We start from the raw sequence: 19,433 nt of genomic DNA on the forward strand, positions 1-19,433 counted from the left end.
TGCACCATTGTACTCCAGCCTGGGAGACAGAGTGAGACTCCATCTCAAAAGATAAAAAATAAATAAATAAATAAAAAGGGTTAAGGTATATAAAATGCTGAGTGCAGCATAAGCATTGAATAGCTAGTGTCTCTTGTAAAAAATCTTATTGGGAGAAACTGAGGCCCTTTGGCCAAAATACCTAAGAGATTTTATCCTAAGCCTGATAAAAACGCATGCTTCTTTAGGCCTGCTCCTTAATAAGGAACATAGTGGTAGTACAGTACTGGAGAGCCATCAAAGTATTCAGGTGGCAGAGAGATTCAAGAGCTGGGAAGTGCCTTAAATTAGACCTGCTCTGGTGCAGTGTGAGTGGGGAATTCTCAGCCTTTCATGTATCAGAATCACCTGGAGCAGTGCTGTCCATTAGAAATATAAAGTGAGCCACATATATAATTTTAAAGTTTCTCGCCTGTAATCACAGCACTTTGGGAGGCCGAGGTGGGCAGATCACCTGAGGTCAGGAGTTCAAGACCAGCCTGGCCAACATGGTGAAACCCCATCTCTATCAAAAATACAAAAATTAGCCAGGCGTGGTGGTGGGTGCCTGTAATCCCAGCTACTTGGGGGGCTGAGGCAGGAGAATCGCTTGAACCTGGGAGGCGGAGGTTGCAGTGAGCCGAGATCGTGCCATTGCACTCTGGCCTGGGTGACAGAGTGAGACTCCATCTCCAAAATAAAATAAAATAAAGTTTCTAGAAGCCACATTTTAAAAATATTAAAAGACATAGGTGAAATTAGTTCCAATAATGTATTTGACTCAATATATCCAAAATATTATCATTTCAATATTAATCGATATTAAAAATTGTTAGGTATTTTGCATTCCTTTTTCTTGTAGTATGTCTTCAAAATCAAGCCTATATTTTATACTTACAGCACATCTAATTCAGACTAGCTGCACTGTAGGGGCTCAGTGGCCACACATGGCCGGTGGATGCTGCTTTGGACAGTGTTGACCTGAAGGATTTGTTAAAATGCAGATTGCAGGGCCCATCCACAGAATTTGATTATGTGGGTTGGGTGGGGCCTGAAAATGTGCCTTCTAGCTAGTTCCTAGCTGATGCTGATGCAGCGGGTCTGGGTGCCACACCTGCCTAACAGTGTCTCCAGTCCAGGCAATGCAACATCTCCCCACCCATCACCCTGAAGGAAGTGTAGAAAAGCAAGAAGTGTCCTGAGAAGCTCTGTTCTAGAAATAGCATTCAAATAGCAAAATTCTCACACACACAAACTCCAGGGGAATTCAGAGAAGGGAAGAAAGCAAGAGAAGAGACTTTTTTTTTTTTTTTTTAAATTAAGATGGAGTCTCACTCTGTCGCCCAGGCTGGAGTGCAATGGCACTATCTTGGCTCACTGCAACCTCTGCCTCCTGGGTTCAAGCCATCCTCTAGCCTTAGCTTCCTGAGTAGCTGGGACTACAGGTGTGTGTCATTGTGCCTGGCTAACTTTTGTATTTCTAGTAGAAACAGTTTTTCACCATGTTGGCCAGGCTGGTCTTGAACTCCTGACCTCAAGTGATCTACCTGCCTTGGCCCCCCAGAGTGCTGAAATTACAGGCATGAGCCACTATGCCCAGGCGAGAACAGACTTTTTCTTGGACAGGTTTCATACAGTCTTAAAGCTCAGAGAGCATTGTTGCTTTGTTTGTTTAAAGAAGAGGAAACTGAAGTACAGAAAGGTTGAATGGCTTTGCCCCCAATCACTGAGAGCTGGACTTGAAGCTCAGGTTCAAAAAAATTAAAAAAAAAAAATTCCCTTTGAAATAAAATCTATGACTCAATTTTCTAGTCATAACCCATCAGCAGTTCTGCAGCTAAAAACAGAAGCTTCACCAGTACGAGTTGGGAGTTGGAGGTAATTAAGTAGCCTTAAGCCACTATGCCACAAAGAAAAAAATAAAATAAACAGCCCTACATGGGGCCAATCGGATCACAAAGTGGGAACTTACAGATCCTTTGACCAAAACCGTTCCTGAAGGAGGGGATAAGCCCTTACTTTTCAACGAATTTGCCGAATCCAAATTCGAGCATATTTGAGAGGCAGGTCGTTTCGGTGGGCTTTATCTCATAGCCGACAATCTCACTGATCTGCAAAGAAAAGAGGAAAGCAAGTGTTTATTGTTCAAGGCAGTGCTGTCCGTAGAACCTTCTGTGATGATGGAGATGTTTTTTTTCTGCACTGCTCAGCATCATAGCCACAAGCAGCAGGTGGCTGTTGAGCACCGGAGATGTGGCTAGTGTGACCGAGGAACTTATTTTTTAATTAAATTAAAAAAAAATTTTTGAGACAGAGTCTCACCCTGTCTCCCAAGCTGGAGTGCAATAGTGCCATCATAGCTCACTGCTGCTTTGACCTCCCAGGCCTAATCAATCCTCCCATCTCAGCCTCCCCAGTAGCTGGGGCCACAGGCACACATTGCCATGCCTGGCTAATTTTTAAATGTATTGTAGAGATAGGGTCTTGCTGTGTTGCTCAGAGTGGTCTCAAACTCCTGGCCTCAAGCGATCCTCCCACCTCAGCCTCCCAAAGTAGTCGTATTACAGGAGTGAGCCACCACACCCAGCTGATTTGAATTAGACAGGGTCTTGCTCTGTTGCGCAGGCTGAAATGCAGTGGTGTGATCATGACTCACTGCAGCCTTGATCTCCCAGGCTCAAGTGGTCCTCCTGCCTCGACCTCCTGAGCAGCTGGGACCACCAGCATACAGCACCATGCCTGGCTAATTTTTTTCCTTTTTAAAATTTTTTTGTAGAGATGGGGTCTCGCTATGTTTTCCAGGCTGGTCTTGAACTCCTGGCCTCAAGCGATCCTCCCACCTTGATCTCCCAAAATGCTGGGATTATAGGTGTGAGCTATCATGCCCAGACTCTTTTACCTTTTAAAATGTGGCTACTAGAAACTTTAAAATTATTGGCTGGGTGCGGTGGCTCACTCCTGTAATCCCAGCACTTTGGGAGGCTGAGAGGCAGGCGGATCACATGAGATGAGGAATTCAAGACCAGCCTGTCAAACATTGTGAAACTCTGTCTCTTCTAAAAATACAAAAATTAGCCGGGCATGGTGGCGAATGCCTGCAATCCCAGCTACTTGGGAGGCTGAGGCAAAAGAACAGCTTGAACCTGGGAGGCAGAGGCAGGAATCAGCCAAGATCACATCACTGCACTCCAGCCTGGGCAACAGAGTGAGACTCCATCTCAAAAAAAAAAAAAAAAAAACACACACACACACAAATGGCTCACGTTATATTTCTACTACTAACAGAGGGCCAGTTTTGGGACCTATCAGTCAGTGCAGTTTCTCCCTAAGATCAAATGTTACCTTGTTCCATCTTGCTTTTTTTTTTTTTAACAGTTAAATTTTTATTATTTTTAAAATTTTTCTTTTTCCACACTTTTTTATTTTTTTGAGACAGTCTTGCTCTGTTGCCCAGGTTGGAGTGCAATGGCGCAATCTCGGCTCACTGCAACCTCCGTCTCCTGGGTCCAGTGATTTTCCTGCCTCAGCCTCCCAAGTAGCAGGCATTACAGGCGCGCACCACCACACCCAGATAATTTTTGAATTTTTAGTAGAAATGGGGTTTCACTATGTTGGCCAGACTGGTCTCAAACTCCTGACCTCAGGCGATCCATCTGCCTCAGCCTCCCAAACTGTTGGGATTACAGGCCTGAGCCACCGTGCCTGGCCAGACCAGGAGACATTTTTAGACACACAAAGCACAAAAGCAAGGAACCCAGAAGTAGTTACCATTGAAATAACGGTCTTGGAAGACCAACAGTGTTATAGGCACATGATGGAAAAATAACCAAAATAACACTAATTGCAAACAAGACATCAGAAATGTACCTTAGTGTGGTGATCCAAAAAGCCTCTTAGATTTGTGGCTTCCATTTTGCTTTAAACCGCAGTAGCGACCCCTTTGCTGTTATCTATAAAGTCTGTGCCCCAAACATAGGGCTCTAACTTTTTCTGCCTATATTCTGTAAATGACCAGAACCCCCAGCCTGGCTTCAGAAGACCCAGCTGCTCGACTTGAGTGCTACGGGTGGTTCATCCTTCAGATCCCCCTGCCAGAGCCGGCATCCATGGCAGTGGATCTCCTGAGTTAGGCATCAGGGCAGAGAATGACATCCCCAGGCGTGGGGTTCTCCCCGGGGTGGCCTGTGGTGTGACCCAGATACACTGCAGGGAGGAATGGGCTCTGCATAGGGGCAGCCCGGAGAGTATCTGGAGGCCTTTGTCCTTTCTGAACTTGCCTCTTAACTGCTCAGCTCACTGGGCTTCCATTTAGGTGCTCACTCTTTGGGAGCCACTGTCCTGGGGCCGAGCTTCCTGGCCCCCTCTCACTGTGGTTTACTGCCCCCTACTGCCTGCTCCCTTCCTCTGACCAGATCTTTTTTGCCTTCTTGACTTTTCCAGGCTGAGTCAAACAGCATAGAAAAATTCCAGTTCCCTCCCCCACCACCAACTAGCCATCTGAAAACTCATCTCTCCAAGTCTCAGGTTTCCTATCCGTGAAATGGAGATGATAATAATCTCCACTTCAAAGGCCAGTTTTAAGGATGAAATGTGAGAATCCAAATAAAGTATGCAACACCGAACCCAGCACCATAGCTGGTACTCAGTACATTTTCAATATTATCATTATTATTATTTTATTATCATTGTAAGAAACATTTTCCCAATCATTTAAGTGGCCCATAAATGAGAATTATGTATGTCTAGGAATGGTTAGAATGTCCTTCCTTCCTTCCTTCCTTCCTTCCTTCCTCCTTCCCTCCCTCTCTCTCTCTCTCTCTCTCTTTCTTAGACAGGGTCTTGCTCTGTTGCCCAGGCTGGACTGCAGTGGCGCAATCACAGCTCACTGCAGACTCAACCTCCCAGGCTCAAGTGATCCTCCCACCTTAGCCTCCTTAGTAGCTGGGACTACAAGCATGCTGCCACCATGCCTGGCTAATTTTTTTGTATTTCTTGATGGGGTTTTTGCAGTGTTGCCCGGGCTGGTTCTCAGACTCCTGGGCTCAAGTAACCCACTTGCCTTGGCCTCTCAAAGTCCTGGGATTACAGGTGTGAGCCACCGCACCTGGCTGGAATTTTTTAAATTTAAATTTAATTTTAAATTAATTAATTTTTTAAATAGACGGGGTCACACTACGTTGCCCAGGTTGGCCTCAAGCTCCTGGCCTCAAGTGATCCTCCTGCCTCAGCCTCCGAAAGTGCTGAGATTGGTGGCATGATAAGCTACCACGCTTGGCCTGGTTGGGATTTTTTGAGTGTCCACGTATGAGAATAGCATCATAGAGGAAGCACCAGGCAGAGCAGATGGCTTTCCCAGCCCTGCGGCATGTTCTCCAAACGCCATCACCAAAGCCACTCTTGATAGTGCCATCTCATAGAGAAACCTGGCACTACCAGAGGCTACCTGCCCCACCTAAGCTCCCTAACTCCCCCATACCCCCCGATGCAGGTCAAAGTCCTAGTTAGGCTGGGTCCATAGGGAGAGGCACCCCATAATCACCAACTGACAGCAACTCCCCCTCTGCAGATCCCTCTGCTGGGGCGTTTTGAAACCAGAAGTCATGATCAGGCACCGTGGCTCACACCTGCAATCCCAGCACTTTAGGAGGCTAAGGCAGGAGTATCACTTGAGGCCAGGAGTTCGAGACCAGCCTGGGCAACATAGTGAGACCCTCCCCCCGTCTCTATTTTAAAAAATAATTAATTAAAATTACAATTAAAAAATATCCCAGCCAGGCACGGTGGCTCATCCCTATAATCCCAGCACTTTCGGAGGTTGAGGTGGGAGGATCACCTGAGGTCAGGAGTTCAAGACCAGCCTGGCCAACATGGTGAAATCCCATCTCTAGTAAAAATACAGAAATTAGCAGGGCGTGGTGGCACGTGCCTGCAGTCCCAGCTACTCAGGAGACTGAGGCAGGAGAATGGCTTGAATGCAGTGAGCTGATACCACGTCACTGCACTCCAGCCTGGGGGACACAGTGAGATTCCATCTCAAAAAAAAAAAAAAAAAAAAAGAAAGAAAGAAAAATAAAAAACAGAAGTCTACTCAGACAGCCTGTCCCTTGTCTGTACAGCACTTCACCCTTTGCTTAGGTCTCAAGTCTCAAGACTTTTTGGGAAACTGAAAGTAGCTCCTCCCTACAAAAAACCCTGACTCTCTCATGTATTAAGAGAGTCTTCCTAGGGAGAGCAAAGTGCTCCTTGTCACTGTGTTGTCATTGGGTCCTTTCAGAGAGAATTTCCTCAGTCTTATATGTGGCTTTTTTTCCCCCCTCTGTTTCCCAGGCTGGAGTGCAGTGACAGGATCACAGCTCAATGCAGTCTTGACATCCCTGGCCCAAGCAATCCTCCCACCTCAGCTTCCCAAGTAGCTGGGACCACAAATGTACACCACCACGCTTAGCTAATTAATCAATTAATCAGGGAGAGATGGGGGTCTCACTATGTTGCCCAGGCTGGGCTCAAACTATCCTCCTGCCTCAGCTTCTCAAAGTGTTGGGATTGTGGTCTTGAATGTGGTTCTGAGAGGGGGAATTATAGGCCAAGTCAGAGAAGAATCTGCCCAAAGAAAGCCATTTTCACTTCCAGTTCCATACAGAGTGACTCTCTGGTAGAGGATGTTTCAAGGCCATTGCTAGCCCTTGGATGTGACGATTATTTTAGAAACACAGTGAGTTTTCTTTTTTCTGCTTAGTGTTCACACCACACTTATCACCCTCACACTTGGTTCCTTATAAAAATCCCAGCTATTTTTAAGGAGAAATTTATTATTCTAATTTGTAGCCCCAAAGGGCTAAGAGAAGAGTGCAAAATTATTTCTGAACCTGTTTGACAATGAAATGCCACACCAAAGTCATCCTAAGTGGGAATCATCTGGTATTATTAGCAACCCCAGGGAGGGACGTGACTTTCTTTTTTGTGCATCCTAGGTCAAGGAGCAAATCAAGATCCTCTCACTATATTGAACATCCTTGTTGCACCTTGGAGGCTCTTGGCCTCCAAAAGCCCATCTGCTTAGGAAGCAGGAAGCAGGTAGGAGACCTTTTGTGACCACTGGCTGGAACAACACTCAGCGAACCACGAGCAATGGGGGTTCCAAGGAAAGCGCCAATCTGTTCAGGGGGCAGGGAGTTCATTCTCCTCCTTCAGAAGGTTTGCCATTCTCATTTGCTATCCCTTTGCCCTTAAGTAGATTATCCTTTCAGAAAGGAGAAGCTTGACCTAGTAATATTTCCTGCCTTCCCAAGGACAGCCAGGGCCAGGCCTGGGTTGGGCTGCTTGGGGGCGGGCAGTGATTGATAGAAACCTGCTGCCAGTGCCGGTCTTTCATTCCTGGGTTGCAGGAAATACTGAGGACGGGAATGTACTGCTTGAACTTATCGATCTTGATCTTCAAATTCTCTGCTAAGCGCCTGGGTGCAGGCACATCAGATAAGGTCTTGATCAGTTTATACGTTGTCCTCCACATATTCCCTATCTCCTCCGCAATTTGCTCGGCATTCAGTAAGAAGAGGGGTCCTGAAATAGAAGAGTGAGGGAAGGGTCAGACCATCATGTGGATGTTAGTCATGCATACCTTTAATTCCCTGAATTTAGAGCTGTGCCTCCTGTCGTTTAGAGACTGGAACACATATAGGCTTTGAGGATCTAAAACCTGCACTTAGCTAGTGGAACCTTTGGTACCCTATAGGACTTTTCTAAACCTCGACAGTAACTCCTGTGACACAGGGGTAATAATGGATACCCTGGAGGGTGATTGTGGAAATTCAGTGAGATAATGTATAGTGGCTAACATAATGCCTGACATATAATGGATGTACAATTAGCATATCAATAGTTTTTTGTTTTGTTTTGTTTTGATTTGTTTTGTTTTCGGCCAGTTGCAGTGGCTTACACTTGTAATCCCAGCATTTGGGGAGGCCAAGGTGGGAGGACTGCTTGAGCCTAGGAGTTTGAGATCAGCCTGGGCAACATAGTGAGACCCTGTCTCTACAAAAAATAAGAAGAAAAATAAAAAAGAAAAAAAAATTGTTATTATTGCTTTTAGAAGCCGTTATAATAGTAATAAAAAGTGCTTCACAAAAGCCGTGAAATATTAAACATTGGGGAAAGGTGAATGGAGATAGGAGAGGTCTCCGTTTTGTTCCGGCAATTTTTATGTAAGTTTGAAATTATTTTAAGAACAGGGCAGGGCACAGTAGCTCACGTCTATAACCCCAGTACTTTGGGAGGCTGAGGCAGGCAGATTGCTTGAGGTCAGGAGTTCAAGACCAGCCTGGGCAACATGGTTAAACCTCATTTCTACTGAAAATGCAAAAAATTAGCCAGGCGTGGTGGCATGCTCTGTAGTCCCACCTATTTGGAAGGCTGGGGTGGAAGGATCACTTGAGCCCGGGAGGTAGAGGTTGCAGTGAGCCAGGATAGTGCCACTGCCCTCCAGCCTCAACAACAGAGTGAGACTCTGTCAAAAAATATATATATTTTAAAAACAAAGAGTAACACCTCATTGTTTAAACTTGCTCCAAAACACTAATTTCCTTCCCCTTCCTTTATTTTGCTAAGAACCTTTAGCATTTGGGTTTCATATCTGGCCAAGACCTTTCCATGCTACTGCCCCTGCTTGGATATTTCAAATTGGTATTAACTCTTGCTATGTGATGTTGCTAACTTACTCAGAAACACTTTTCTTTCAGGAGTGCTGAAACTAAATATAACTTCGTTAATTTCACATGCTTCATCAACCCAACATTTTTGTTAAGTAATCAAAAATTTAAATTTAAAAAAAAGTATCTTTCATGTACCAGGAAATATTGTAGGTGCTGGGCTAGAATAGAAAGGCACCTACGCGACTAGTGAGTAGCCTCTACTTGGGAGGGTTTGGCTGAATTATCACAGTGACTTTCCCAGTAGGATGAATAAATTAGGTAAGGCTAACACTTCATTGTTCCCACTCTATAGTTGTAAGAGTGAAGCACAAACAGAGTGACTTGCCTGGGTTATTTGCAATCACTCAGGCAAAGAGGAGTAGTAGAATTTCTGTTAGAAGAAATTTCCCTCTGGTTATGATTATCTAGAGACAGCCTGAAGTGACAAATCTATATCTACAACAAGAGAGAAGAATATAAAATAATCCAGGGATTTTAGACACTGCTATTTGAAGAGCAGTTATGGATCCCTTTATCCACATGCCTTGGTAGCTTCTCACCTCATAGCTTATGGCAAGGCTATATTCTGAAACTCTAACTCTGATCTTAAAGGATGAGACAACAGGTGGAAATTTTTGTAGCCCTGTGGATACAGTCAACTCAGTCGAAATTCAAATATGGAGGTTGCAGGAAATATTAATAACTTCTAGGGTCCTATCCAGTCCGGACATTCCAGAGTTCTAGGAAACATTGCTGAAGTCATTCTTCAAGGTTAATGATCTTCAGCCCCATGAATGTAAACAGATAACTTTTAGGCAAAGAAGCAATGTGAGGCCATGCAACTAACCACGTCTGCCTATTCTAACTCCCACTAAATGATCAAAGGCAGATAATAAAGGGAAAACATGTGTCTCTACTGGAAACTAAAGAAGGTGCCATCCAAATGTGAGCTACAGGGAGAGATTTCTGTAGGATACTCACAGTAGTTTTCCAAGTTTAGCAGGCATCAGAACTGCCAGGAGGGCTTGTTAAAACACAGATTTCTGGGCCCCATTCCCAGAGTTTCTGAGTCAGGTCTGGAGCGAGGCCTCAAGATTTTGCATTTTTAACACATTCTCAGTTAATGAGAATGCTGCTTTGTCCTGGAACCATACTTTGAAAGCCACTGCAGGGGAAAAGTGGAAGCAACACTCACTAGGAATCCCATTGCAGAACTTACTGCTTATCCATGGAGAGGGATATGTCTAGCAAAGTAACAGCCCTGCCAAAGCTGACTTTTAACAAAGGCAACTTGATCCCTTGATAAAATATTCCATTCAATAACAGCAGAGTACACATTCTTTTTTACTGCAAATAGAACACTTACCAAGGTGAATCTTATTCTGAGTCATAAAACAAACCTCAATAAATTGAAAAGAAGCAAAATCATGCAAAGTGCCTTTTATGACCATACGGAATTAAATTAGAAATAACAATAAAAACATAACAAGAAAATCTCCAGTGACTAGAACATTAAACAATACACTTATAAATAATCCATGGGTCCTAGAGGAGTCTCAAAGGAAATTAGAAAGTACTTTAAATTGAACAAAATTTGTGAGGTACAACTATAAAGGAGAAATTTGTAGCATTAAAAAAGGAGAACGTTCTAAAATAAATGATCCAAGTTTCTACCTTAAGTAACTAGAAAAAGAAGAGCAAGATAAACCAAAGCTAGCAGAAGGAAGGAAGTGATAAAAATAAGAACAGAAATCCATTGAAAACAAAAATAATAAAAAAGATTATTGAAACTAAAAGCTGTTTCCTTGGAAAAATAAAATGGATAGGCCTAAAAAAAGATGAACTTCTAGCAAGACTGGTAAAGAAGAAAGAAGATGCAAATTACCAATATCAAAAATAAAAGATGGGATATCACTACTGACCCCTCAGACATTAAAAGGGTAATAAGGGAATGCTATAAACAACTCAATGTACATAAATTAGACCATTTTTTAAAAAAAACTGAAGCCATTCCTCAAAAACTACAAACTTCCAAAAACTTACTCAAGATAAACCAGAATACCTGAATAGGTTTATAACTATTGAAAAAATTGAATTTATAGATTAAAAATTTCCAAAATATAAAAACTTCAGAATCAGATGGTTTCACTGGAAAATTCTGCCAAACATTAAAAGAAAAAAAAAAAAAAACACACAAACAAGAAAAGCTGTATAATCTCATCTAAAAAATAGAAGAGGAGAATACATTTCCTAACTTATTTTAACAGGTCAGCAATACCTTGATATAAAAATCACACAGATATATTACAAACAAAACAAAACAAAAACCAAAACCCTATAGACCAGTATATCTCATAGACACTAAAATTCTCAACAAAATATTAGGCATGGAAACTGAATCCAGCAACACATGTAAAGAATAATACACCATGTCCAAGTAGCGTTTATCATTGGAGTGTAAGGCTGGTTTAATATTTGAAAATCAAACAATGTAATATACAGTATTAACAGTCTCAAAATTTTCTGTAATTTGCAACAACATGGATGGAACTGGAGGACATTATGTTAAGTGAAATAAGCCAGGCACAGAAAGCCAAATACTGTGTGATCTCACTATTTGTGGAATCCAAAAATGTCAATTTCATAGAAACAGAGCGTAGAAAGGCAGTTACCAGAGGGTTGGATGAGGGGGAGAGATGGGGAAGAAAGGAAAGATGTTGATCAAGGGTACAAAGTTTCAGTTACACTGGAGAAATACATTTTAGTAATCTATTGTAGTGCATGGTGACTACAGTTAATAATTATTGTATTTTTTCAGTTGGGTGAGGTGGCTCACGCCTGTAATCCTAGCACTTTGGGAGGCAGAGGCAGGTGGATTGCTTGAGCTCAGGAGTTCAAGACTGGCCCGGGCAACATGGCAAAATCCTGTCTCTACCAAAAACACAAAAAATTAGCCGGGTGTGGTGGTGAGCATCTATAGTCCCAGCTACTCAGGAGGTTGAGGTGGGAGGATCACTTGAGCCTAGCAGGCAGAGATTGCAGTGAGCCAAGGTTATGTCACTGTGCTCCAGCCTGGGTGGCAGAGCAAGACCCCATCTCAAATAACAGTAATAATAATAATAATGTCTCGTATATTTCAAAGTTCTAAAAGAATAGATTTTAAATGTTATCACCAGAAAAAAAATGATAAATTGGTGAGGTCATGGATATGTTAATTAGCTTGATTTAATCTTTCTATGATGTATACATAGATCAGAATATCACATTGAACTCCACAAATATACGTAACTACTTGTCAACTAAAAATAAATAAATAAAAATTAGAAAAAAAGAAAGAGAAAGAAAATCCAGAATCAATAAAACAAAGTCCTGGAACTAATAAGTGGAGCAGGAGCACAGGATACAATATTAACATTAAAAAGTCAATCACTTTCCAAGATAGCATCAACGAACAGTGGAATTTGAAAGTAAAAGCATAGCCCAGGCGCAGTGGCTCATGCCTGTAATCCCAGCATTTTGGGAGGCCGAGGCGGGTGGATCACGAGGTCAGGAGTTGGAGACCAGCCTGACCTAACATGATGAAACCCTGTCTCTACCAAAATTACAAAAATTAGCCAGGTGTGGTAGCATGTGCCTGTAATCGCAGCTACTCAGGAGGCTAAGGCAGAAGAATCACTTGAACCCAGTAGGCAGAGGTTGCAGTGAGCTGAGATCACGTGATTACACTTCAGCCTGGGCAACAGAATGAGACTCCGTCTCAAAAAAGAAAAAAAAAAAAGAAATTAAAAGCATAATACTATTTACATTGGCACCCTAAAAAGTATATTTGTACTTGGGCACAAATCTACCAAAATATTTGCAAGATCTATATGAGGAAAACTACAAAAAACTCTGATGAAATAAATCAAAGAAGATGTAAATAATAGAGAGATATTCCATAATCATGGATAGGAAGACTCAGTATTGTTAAGGTGCCAGCTCTTCCCAACTTGATCTACAGATTCAACACAATCCCAGTAAAAATCCCAGCAAGTTATTCTGTGGATATTGACAAACTGATTCTAAAATTTATACAGAGAAGTAAAAGATCCAGAATAGCCTACACAATATTAAAGGAGAAGAGTAAAGTCAGAGGACTGATACTACCCAGCCTCAAGAGTTACGATAAAACTGGCCGGGCGCGGTGGCTCAAGCCTGTAATCCCAGCACTTTGGGAGGCCGAGACGGGCGGATCACGAGGTCAGGAGATCGAGACCATCCTGGCTAACACGGTGAAACCCCGTCTCTACTAAAAATACAAAAACTAGCTGGGCGAGGTGGCGGGCGCCTGTAGTCTCAGCTATTCGGGAGGCTGAGGCAGGAGAATGGCGTAAACCCGGGAGGCGGAGCTTGCAGTGAGCTGAGATCCGGCCACTGCACTCCAGTCTGGGCGACAGAGCAAGACTCTGCCTCAAAAAAAAAAAAAAAAAAAAAAAAAAAAAAGAGTTACGATAAAACTATAGTAATCAAGAAAGTGTGGTATTGGCAAAAGAAAGTCACATAGATCAATGTAACAGAATACATAACCCACCCAGAAATAGAACCACACAAATATAGTCAACTGGTCTTTGATAAAAGATCAAAGGCAATATAATAGAGAAAAGATAGCCTTTTCAACAAATAAGGATGAAAAAATTGGACATCCATATACACACACACAAAAAAGAATCTAGACACAGATCTTATACCCTTCACAAAAATTAACTCAAAATGGATCACAGACTTAAATCTAAAATGGAAAACTATAAAATTCCTAGAAGATAACATAGGAGAAAATCTGGATGACCTTGGATTTGAGAATGATTTTTTAGTTACAACACAAAAGGGACAACACATGGGGAAAAAAAGATAAACTAGGAATGAAAAGATTCTCCCCTGTAAAAGACACTGTCAAGAGAATAAAAAAGCCACAGTCTGGAAGAAAATATTTGCCAAAAAAAAAAAAAAATCTGTTAAAGGAGTATTATCTAAATATGCAAGGAATTTTTAAAAATTCAACAATAAGAAAACAAAACCTGAGACTTAAAAATAGGCAAAAGCTCTGAACAAATGCCTAACCTAAGAAGATATACAGGAGGCAAATAAGTATATGAAAAGATGTTCAATATCATTGCCATTAAGGAACTACAAATTAAAACACAATGAGTGGTTGGGTGTGGTGGCTCATACCTGTAATCCCAACACTTTGGGAGGCCAGGGTGGGAGGATTGCTTGAGCCCAGTAATCTGAGGCCAGCTGGGGCAACACAGTGAGACCCTCATCTCAATTTAAAAACAATAACAACAACAGCCAACAATGAGATACCACTACACATCTATTAAAATGGTCAAAACTCAAAACACAGACAACACTAAATGCTGGCATGGATGTGGAGCAACAGGAATTCTCATTTATACTGGTGGAAATGCAAAATGGTACAGCAACTTTGAAAGACAGTTTGGCAGTTTCTTACAAAACTACACATGTTCTTACCATATAATCCAGCAATTATGCTTCATAGTATTTACCTCAAAAAGTGAAATTCAAAAACATACATCATTTACAATTGCTCCAAAAAAGGAAATACCTATGTATAAATTTAACAAAACATGCACAGGATCTGTATGCTGAAACCTGCAAAACACTGATAAAAAGAAGTAAAAGGAGAACTAATTGAAGAGATATAAAGTGTCCATTGATTGGAAGACTCAATGTAATAAAATGTGAATTCTTTCCGAATTGATCTATAGATTTAAAACATTTCCAACAAAATTCCAGCAGGATTTTTTGGTATGTACAAACAAACTGATTCTCAAATTTATGTGGAAAAATAAAGGGACCAAAATAGTGAAAATAAAATTTGAAAAAGAGGAATTAAGTTAGAATCATACTACATGATTTTAAGACTTTCTATAAAAATACAGTTGTCAAGTTGATGTGGTATCAGTGAAAGGCTTGACATATAGATTGACAGAACAGAGTAGTCAAGAAATCAACCCACAAAGATATGGACAATTGATTTTTGATAAAGATATAATTAAGTGGACAAAAATTTAATTTTTTCCAATTACTGGAACCATTGGACATTTATATATAAGACAATGAACTTGAACTAAGCCTCATATTTAAAAAAATTAACTCAAAATGGACCATAGGTCTAAATGTAAAGCCTAAAATCATAACAATTCTAGAAGAAAATACAGGAGAATATCTTCATGACCAGGGTTAGGCTAAGAGTCCTTAGAGATGATACAAAGAGCACAATCCATAAAAGAAAGATTGATGTCGGATGTCATCAAAATTAAAACCTTTTTCTCTGTGAAAGACACTATAAAGAGAATTTAAAAACAAGCCACGGACTTGGAGAAAATACTTGTAAATCACATATCTCACAAAGGGCTTGTATCCAAAATATATAAAGACCTCACAAAACTCAACAGCAAGAAATCAAACAACCAATTAAACAAATGGGTAAAAGACTTGAACAGACACTTCACCAAAGAGGATATACAAATGACAGGTATGCACATAAAGAAATGTTCAAGATCATTAGGCATTGGGGAAATGCAAATTAAAATCATAATGAGATACCACAACTACTTATGAGAATGGCTAAAATAAAAAATACAGGCCAAGCACAGTGGCTCACACCTGTAATCCCAGCACTTTGGGAGGCTGAGGCAGGTGGATCACCTGAGGTAAGGAGTTTGAGACCAGCCTGGCCAACATGGTGAAACCCCGGCTCTACTACAAATGCAAAAATTAGCCAGGTGTGGTGGCACGCTCCTGTAATCCCAGCTAAACAGGAGGCTGAGGTGGGAGAATTGCTTGAACCCAGGAGGCAGAGGCTGCAGTGAGCCGAGATCACACCACTGTACTCCAGCCTGGGTGACAAAGTGAGACCCCCCCATCTCAAAAAAAAAAAAAAAAATACGGACAATGCCCAGTGGCTGGTTGATAATGGTTTGGCTGTGTCCCCATTCAAATATCATCTTGAATTATAGTTTCCACAATCCCCACATGTCATGGGAGGGATCTGGTGGGAGGTAACTGAATCATGGAGTCGCGTTTTCCCATGCTGTTCTCATGATAGTGAATAAGTCTCACGAGAATTGATGGTTTTATAAAGTGCAGTTCCCCTGCACATGCTCTCTTGCTTGCTGCCATGTAAGATGTGCCTTTGCTACTCCTTCACCTTCCACCATGATTGTGAGGCCTCCCCATCCATGTGGAACTGTGAGTTCATTAAACCTCTTTTTCTTTATAAATTACCCAGTCTCAGGTATTTCTTCATGGCAGTACGAAAATGGATTAATACACTGGTGAAGAGGTGGAACAACTGGAATTATCACACGTTGGTGAGGGATGCACAATGGCACAGCCACTGTGGAAAACAAAAGTTGGGCATTTTCTTATGAATTTACACATATACTTTAAATATAATTCAGCAATCCACTCCTGGGCATTTACTCTAGAGAAATAAAAGTTTATATTGACACAAAAACGTTGACATAAATATTTACAGCATCTCTATTTATAATAGTCTGAGAGTGAAAACAGTGGGTAAATGTTAAGCTGTTGTATCCATAGAATGGGATACTACTCACAATAAAAGGAAATGACCTACTGCTACATCCAACAACTTGGATGAATCTTAAAGGCAGTATGCTGAGTGAGGGAAGCAGTCTTGAAAGATTGCATACTGTATCATTCCATTTATAGGAGGAGCCTCAAAAGGGTAAAACTATAGGAATAATGAAGAGATCAATAGTTGCCAGGGGTTACAACTCGGGGGAGGATTTGACGACAAGGAGACAGTCCAAAGAAATTTATTGAGTTGATGAAATTGCTGTTTTCTGATTGTAGTAGTGTTTATATGAATGTAAACATCTGTTAAAATTCATAGAAATGTATGCCAAAAATGTCCATTTAAATGTATATAAATTTAAAAATAAAATGTAAAATATTTTTAAAACACAATACCTATTTCTAATAAAAACACTTGGTAATTTATAAATACTTTTTTTTTTTTTTTTTGAGACAGGGTCTCGCTCTGTCTCCCAGGTTGGAGTGCAGTAGAGCCATCACAACTGACTGCAGCCTCAACCTCCCAGGTTCAAGCGATCCTCCTGCCTCAGCCTCCTGAGTAGCTGGGACTACAGGTACACACCACCATGCCCAGCTAACTTTTTCATTTTGTTTTTAGTAGAAATAAGGTCTTGCTATATTGCCCAGGCTGGTCTTAAACTCCTGAGCTCAAGTAATCCTTCCACCTTGGCCTCCCAAAGTGCTGGCATTACAGGCATGAGCCACCATGACCGGCCTTGTTGTGTTTACAAATACTGAAGCACTAGAAATTTGCTAAAGGCTCAAACCTAAGGGTCTCTGATTTTTTTTTTTTTTAGACAAGGTTTTGCTCTGACACCCAAGCTGGGGTGTAGTAAGCAGATCATAGCTTACTGCAGCCTTGATCTCCTGGGCTCAAGCATTCCTCGCATCTCAGCTTCTCGAGTAGTTGAGACTACACATGCACCACCACACTTGGCTAATTTTTTATTTTTTTTAGAGACAGGGTTCTCACTACGTTACTGAGGCTGGTCTCGAACTCCTGGGCTCATGCAATCCTCCTGCATCAGCCTTTCAAAGTGCTGAGACTACAGGTGTGAGTCACTGCACCCAGACAAGGATCTCTGATTTTGTCCTCTGTTCTTAAACACCCGCCACAGGTGATATCATTCATGGCTTTGATTGTAATCTACACATCAATAATTCCCCAACATAAATCCCACCTTCCAAATCTCTCTCCTAAAGTCCACCCTGATATACTCAAATGCTATTTAATATTCCCATTTGATTGTTTCCAGATGCCTCAAACTCAATGTATTCAAGTTGATGGGTTGTTTTTTTGTTTGTTTGTTTTGTTTTTTTCCCCAACAAATCTGTCACTTCTCTTGTTCAGTGATGGTAATACCTACCAAATTGCCTGAGCCAGTCATCTGGAAGTTGGTTCTTTGCTGTTATTATCCTCACTCATCCCTGAAGTAAGAGAACCAAGTCTTGGAGAAGCTAAGTAACTTTTCCCAAAGGTCAGCTAGTAAGTTCTTTAAGCATTAAAATTCTTACCTTTGAGAGGATAGTAACTCTCTTCCTCCCTGCCCCTTAACCCATATCAGATCAATCATTAAGTCCTGTTGATTCCAACTCCTCAATACCTTTCTGGACCCCAGATCCTAGAGTAAAAGGGTAGTTGACAGATGTCTATGGCACGCTGGCCTTTCCTGAAGCAGCACCATCGTGAAACTGCCATCTGTTCTCCCACCATCTGCAACTCTAAATCGTGACTCTGGGTGGCTGCCTATTGTGTTTTACCCTGGAAATAGATCTGGCTCTTTCTCCACCTTCCATTTTTATTATCGCATCAGATACTTTTGACTGTGGGTGCCTTAATCTGGAGTGTCAGAATCTGATTAAAAGTCCAGCCAGATTCTTAAGTGCAAACCATATTTCAGAAGCGGCTGGGTGGATCCTCCACCCCATCCCCATCTGTCCCAGCAGAGTGAGATCACCACATACCATTCATCCATTCCTCCGACTTGGTGCTGAACTCATAGGCTGTCGACCACAGTTGCTCATAAGGCACTTTGTTCGTCAGCATGGCCTGCAGAAGAGGGTAGGTACTCTTCTCCTTTTCCAATAGCTCTTCCTCCTTATTGATCAACTGCAAGGCAAAAGGAGATGCTCTTTATTGGATAGGTTGTTCTCCTAAACCTTAGAAGGCACCACGGCAAACTCCTCAGTGCCTTGAAAACCAAGCGGAGGGAAATGCTTATTCATCTGGAAAGTAAGAGAGGAAACTAAAGCATGAACTCAAGCAAAAATGTCCCTCTGCCACCTCCAAGGACCTTGGCAGCTGAGGTCTGTCTGGTTAAAACTGTAGAATAATCAGCTACTTGCCCTGTCATCTCTGTTTCCACTCTACGACAGCCATATCTCTGTTTTCATAATTTTCATATGTACTTTAGCTACATAGATGATATTACCTCCTTGTACTGACTTGCCTTGAAGGTAAGAATTTTAATGGTTAAAGAACTTACCAGCTGATCTTTGGGGACAGTTACTTAGCTTCTCCAAGACTTAGTTCTCTTACTTCAGGGTAAGTGAGGATAATAACTACCTAATCCAAAGATGCGTTAGAGGCATTAAGTGAAATGTTGCATATGAAGCCCTTGACCATTGCTGAGCACATAATAAATGCTCAATATATGTGAACAATTACCTTACTATACTTTCTTCTTTCGGTGCTCAGAAACTAACAAAGGGAAAGGTCTGGCATCATGAAGGGATGTGGGAAAAGGTAGTTGAAAGTACCAGTGAGCCAGGTGTGGTGGCTCATGCCTGTAATCCCAGCACTTTGGGAGATTGAGGCAGGTGGATCACTTGGGGTCAGGAGTTCAAAGCCAGCTTGGCCAACATGGCGAAACTCTATCTCTTTGTATGGTACTAAAAATACAAAAAATGAGCTGGGCATGGTGGCGCATGCCTGTAATCCCAGCTACTTGGAAGGCTGAGGCAGGAGAATCACATGAACCCAGGAGGTGGAGGTTGCAATGATATGAGATCACTCTACTGCACTCCAGCCTGGGCAACAGAGCGAGATCTTGTCTCAAACAAAAAAAAAACAACAACAACAACAAAAAAAAAAAAAAAAAA

The 19,433-nt window shown here is 41.6% G+C and overlaps 1 protein-coding gene across 2 annotated transcripts in view; it reads right to left on the minus strand.

Annotated features, from left to right (window-relative positions):
• The window catches only part of DNAH3 (dynein axonemal heavy chain 3), a 206,043-nt gene that overhangs the window by 137,981 nt on the left and 48,629 nt on the right, over window positions 1–19,433 (minus strand). For both annotated transcript variants that reach the window (XM_023224996.2, XM_023224997.1), the window contains 3 exons: window positions 18,297–18,441; window positions 7,367–7,578; window positions 2,038–2,129 (listed from right to left, as the gene is read on the minus strand). In XM_023224996.2, the coding sequence (XP_023080764.1) occupies window positions 2,038–2,129; window positions 7,367–7,578; window positions 18,297–18,441 (449 nt within the window). The remainder of the gene's footprint in view (window positions 1–2,037; window positions 2,130–7,366; window positions 7,579–18,296; window positions 18,442–19,433) is intronic.

Source organism: Piliocolobus tephrosceles, chromosome 17 (genome assembly GCF_002776525.5).
Source record: "Piliocolobus tephrosceles isolate RC106 chromosome 17, ASM277652v3, whole genome shotgun sequence".
NCBI classification, from domain to species: Eukaryota; Metazoa; Chordata; class Mammalia; order Primates; family Cercopithecidae; genus Piliocolobus; species Piliocolobus tephrosceles.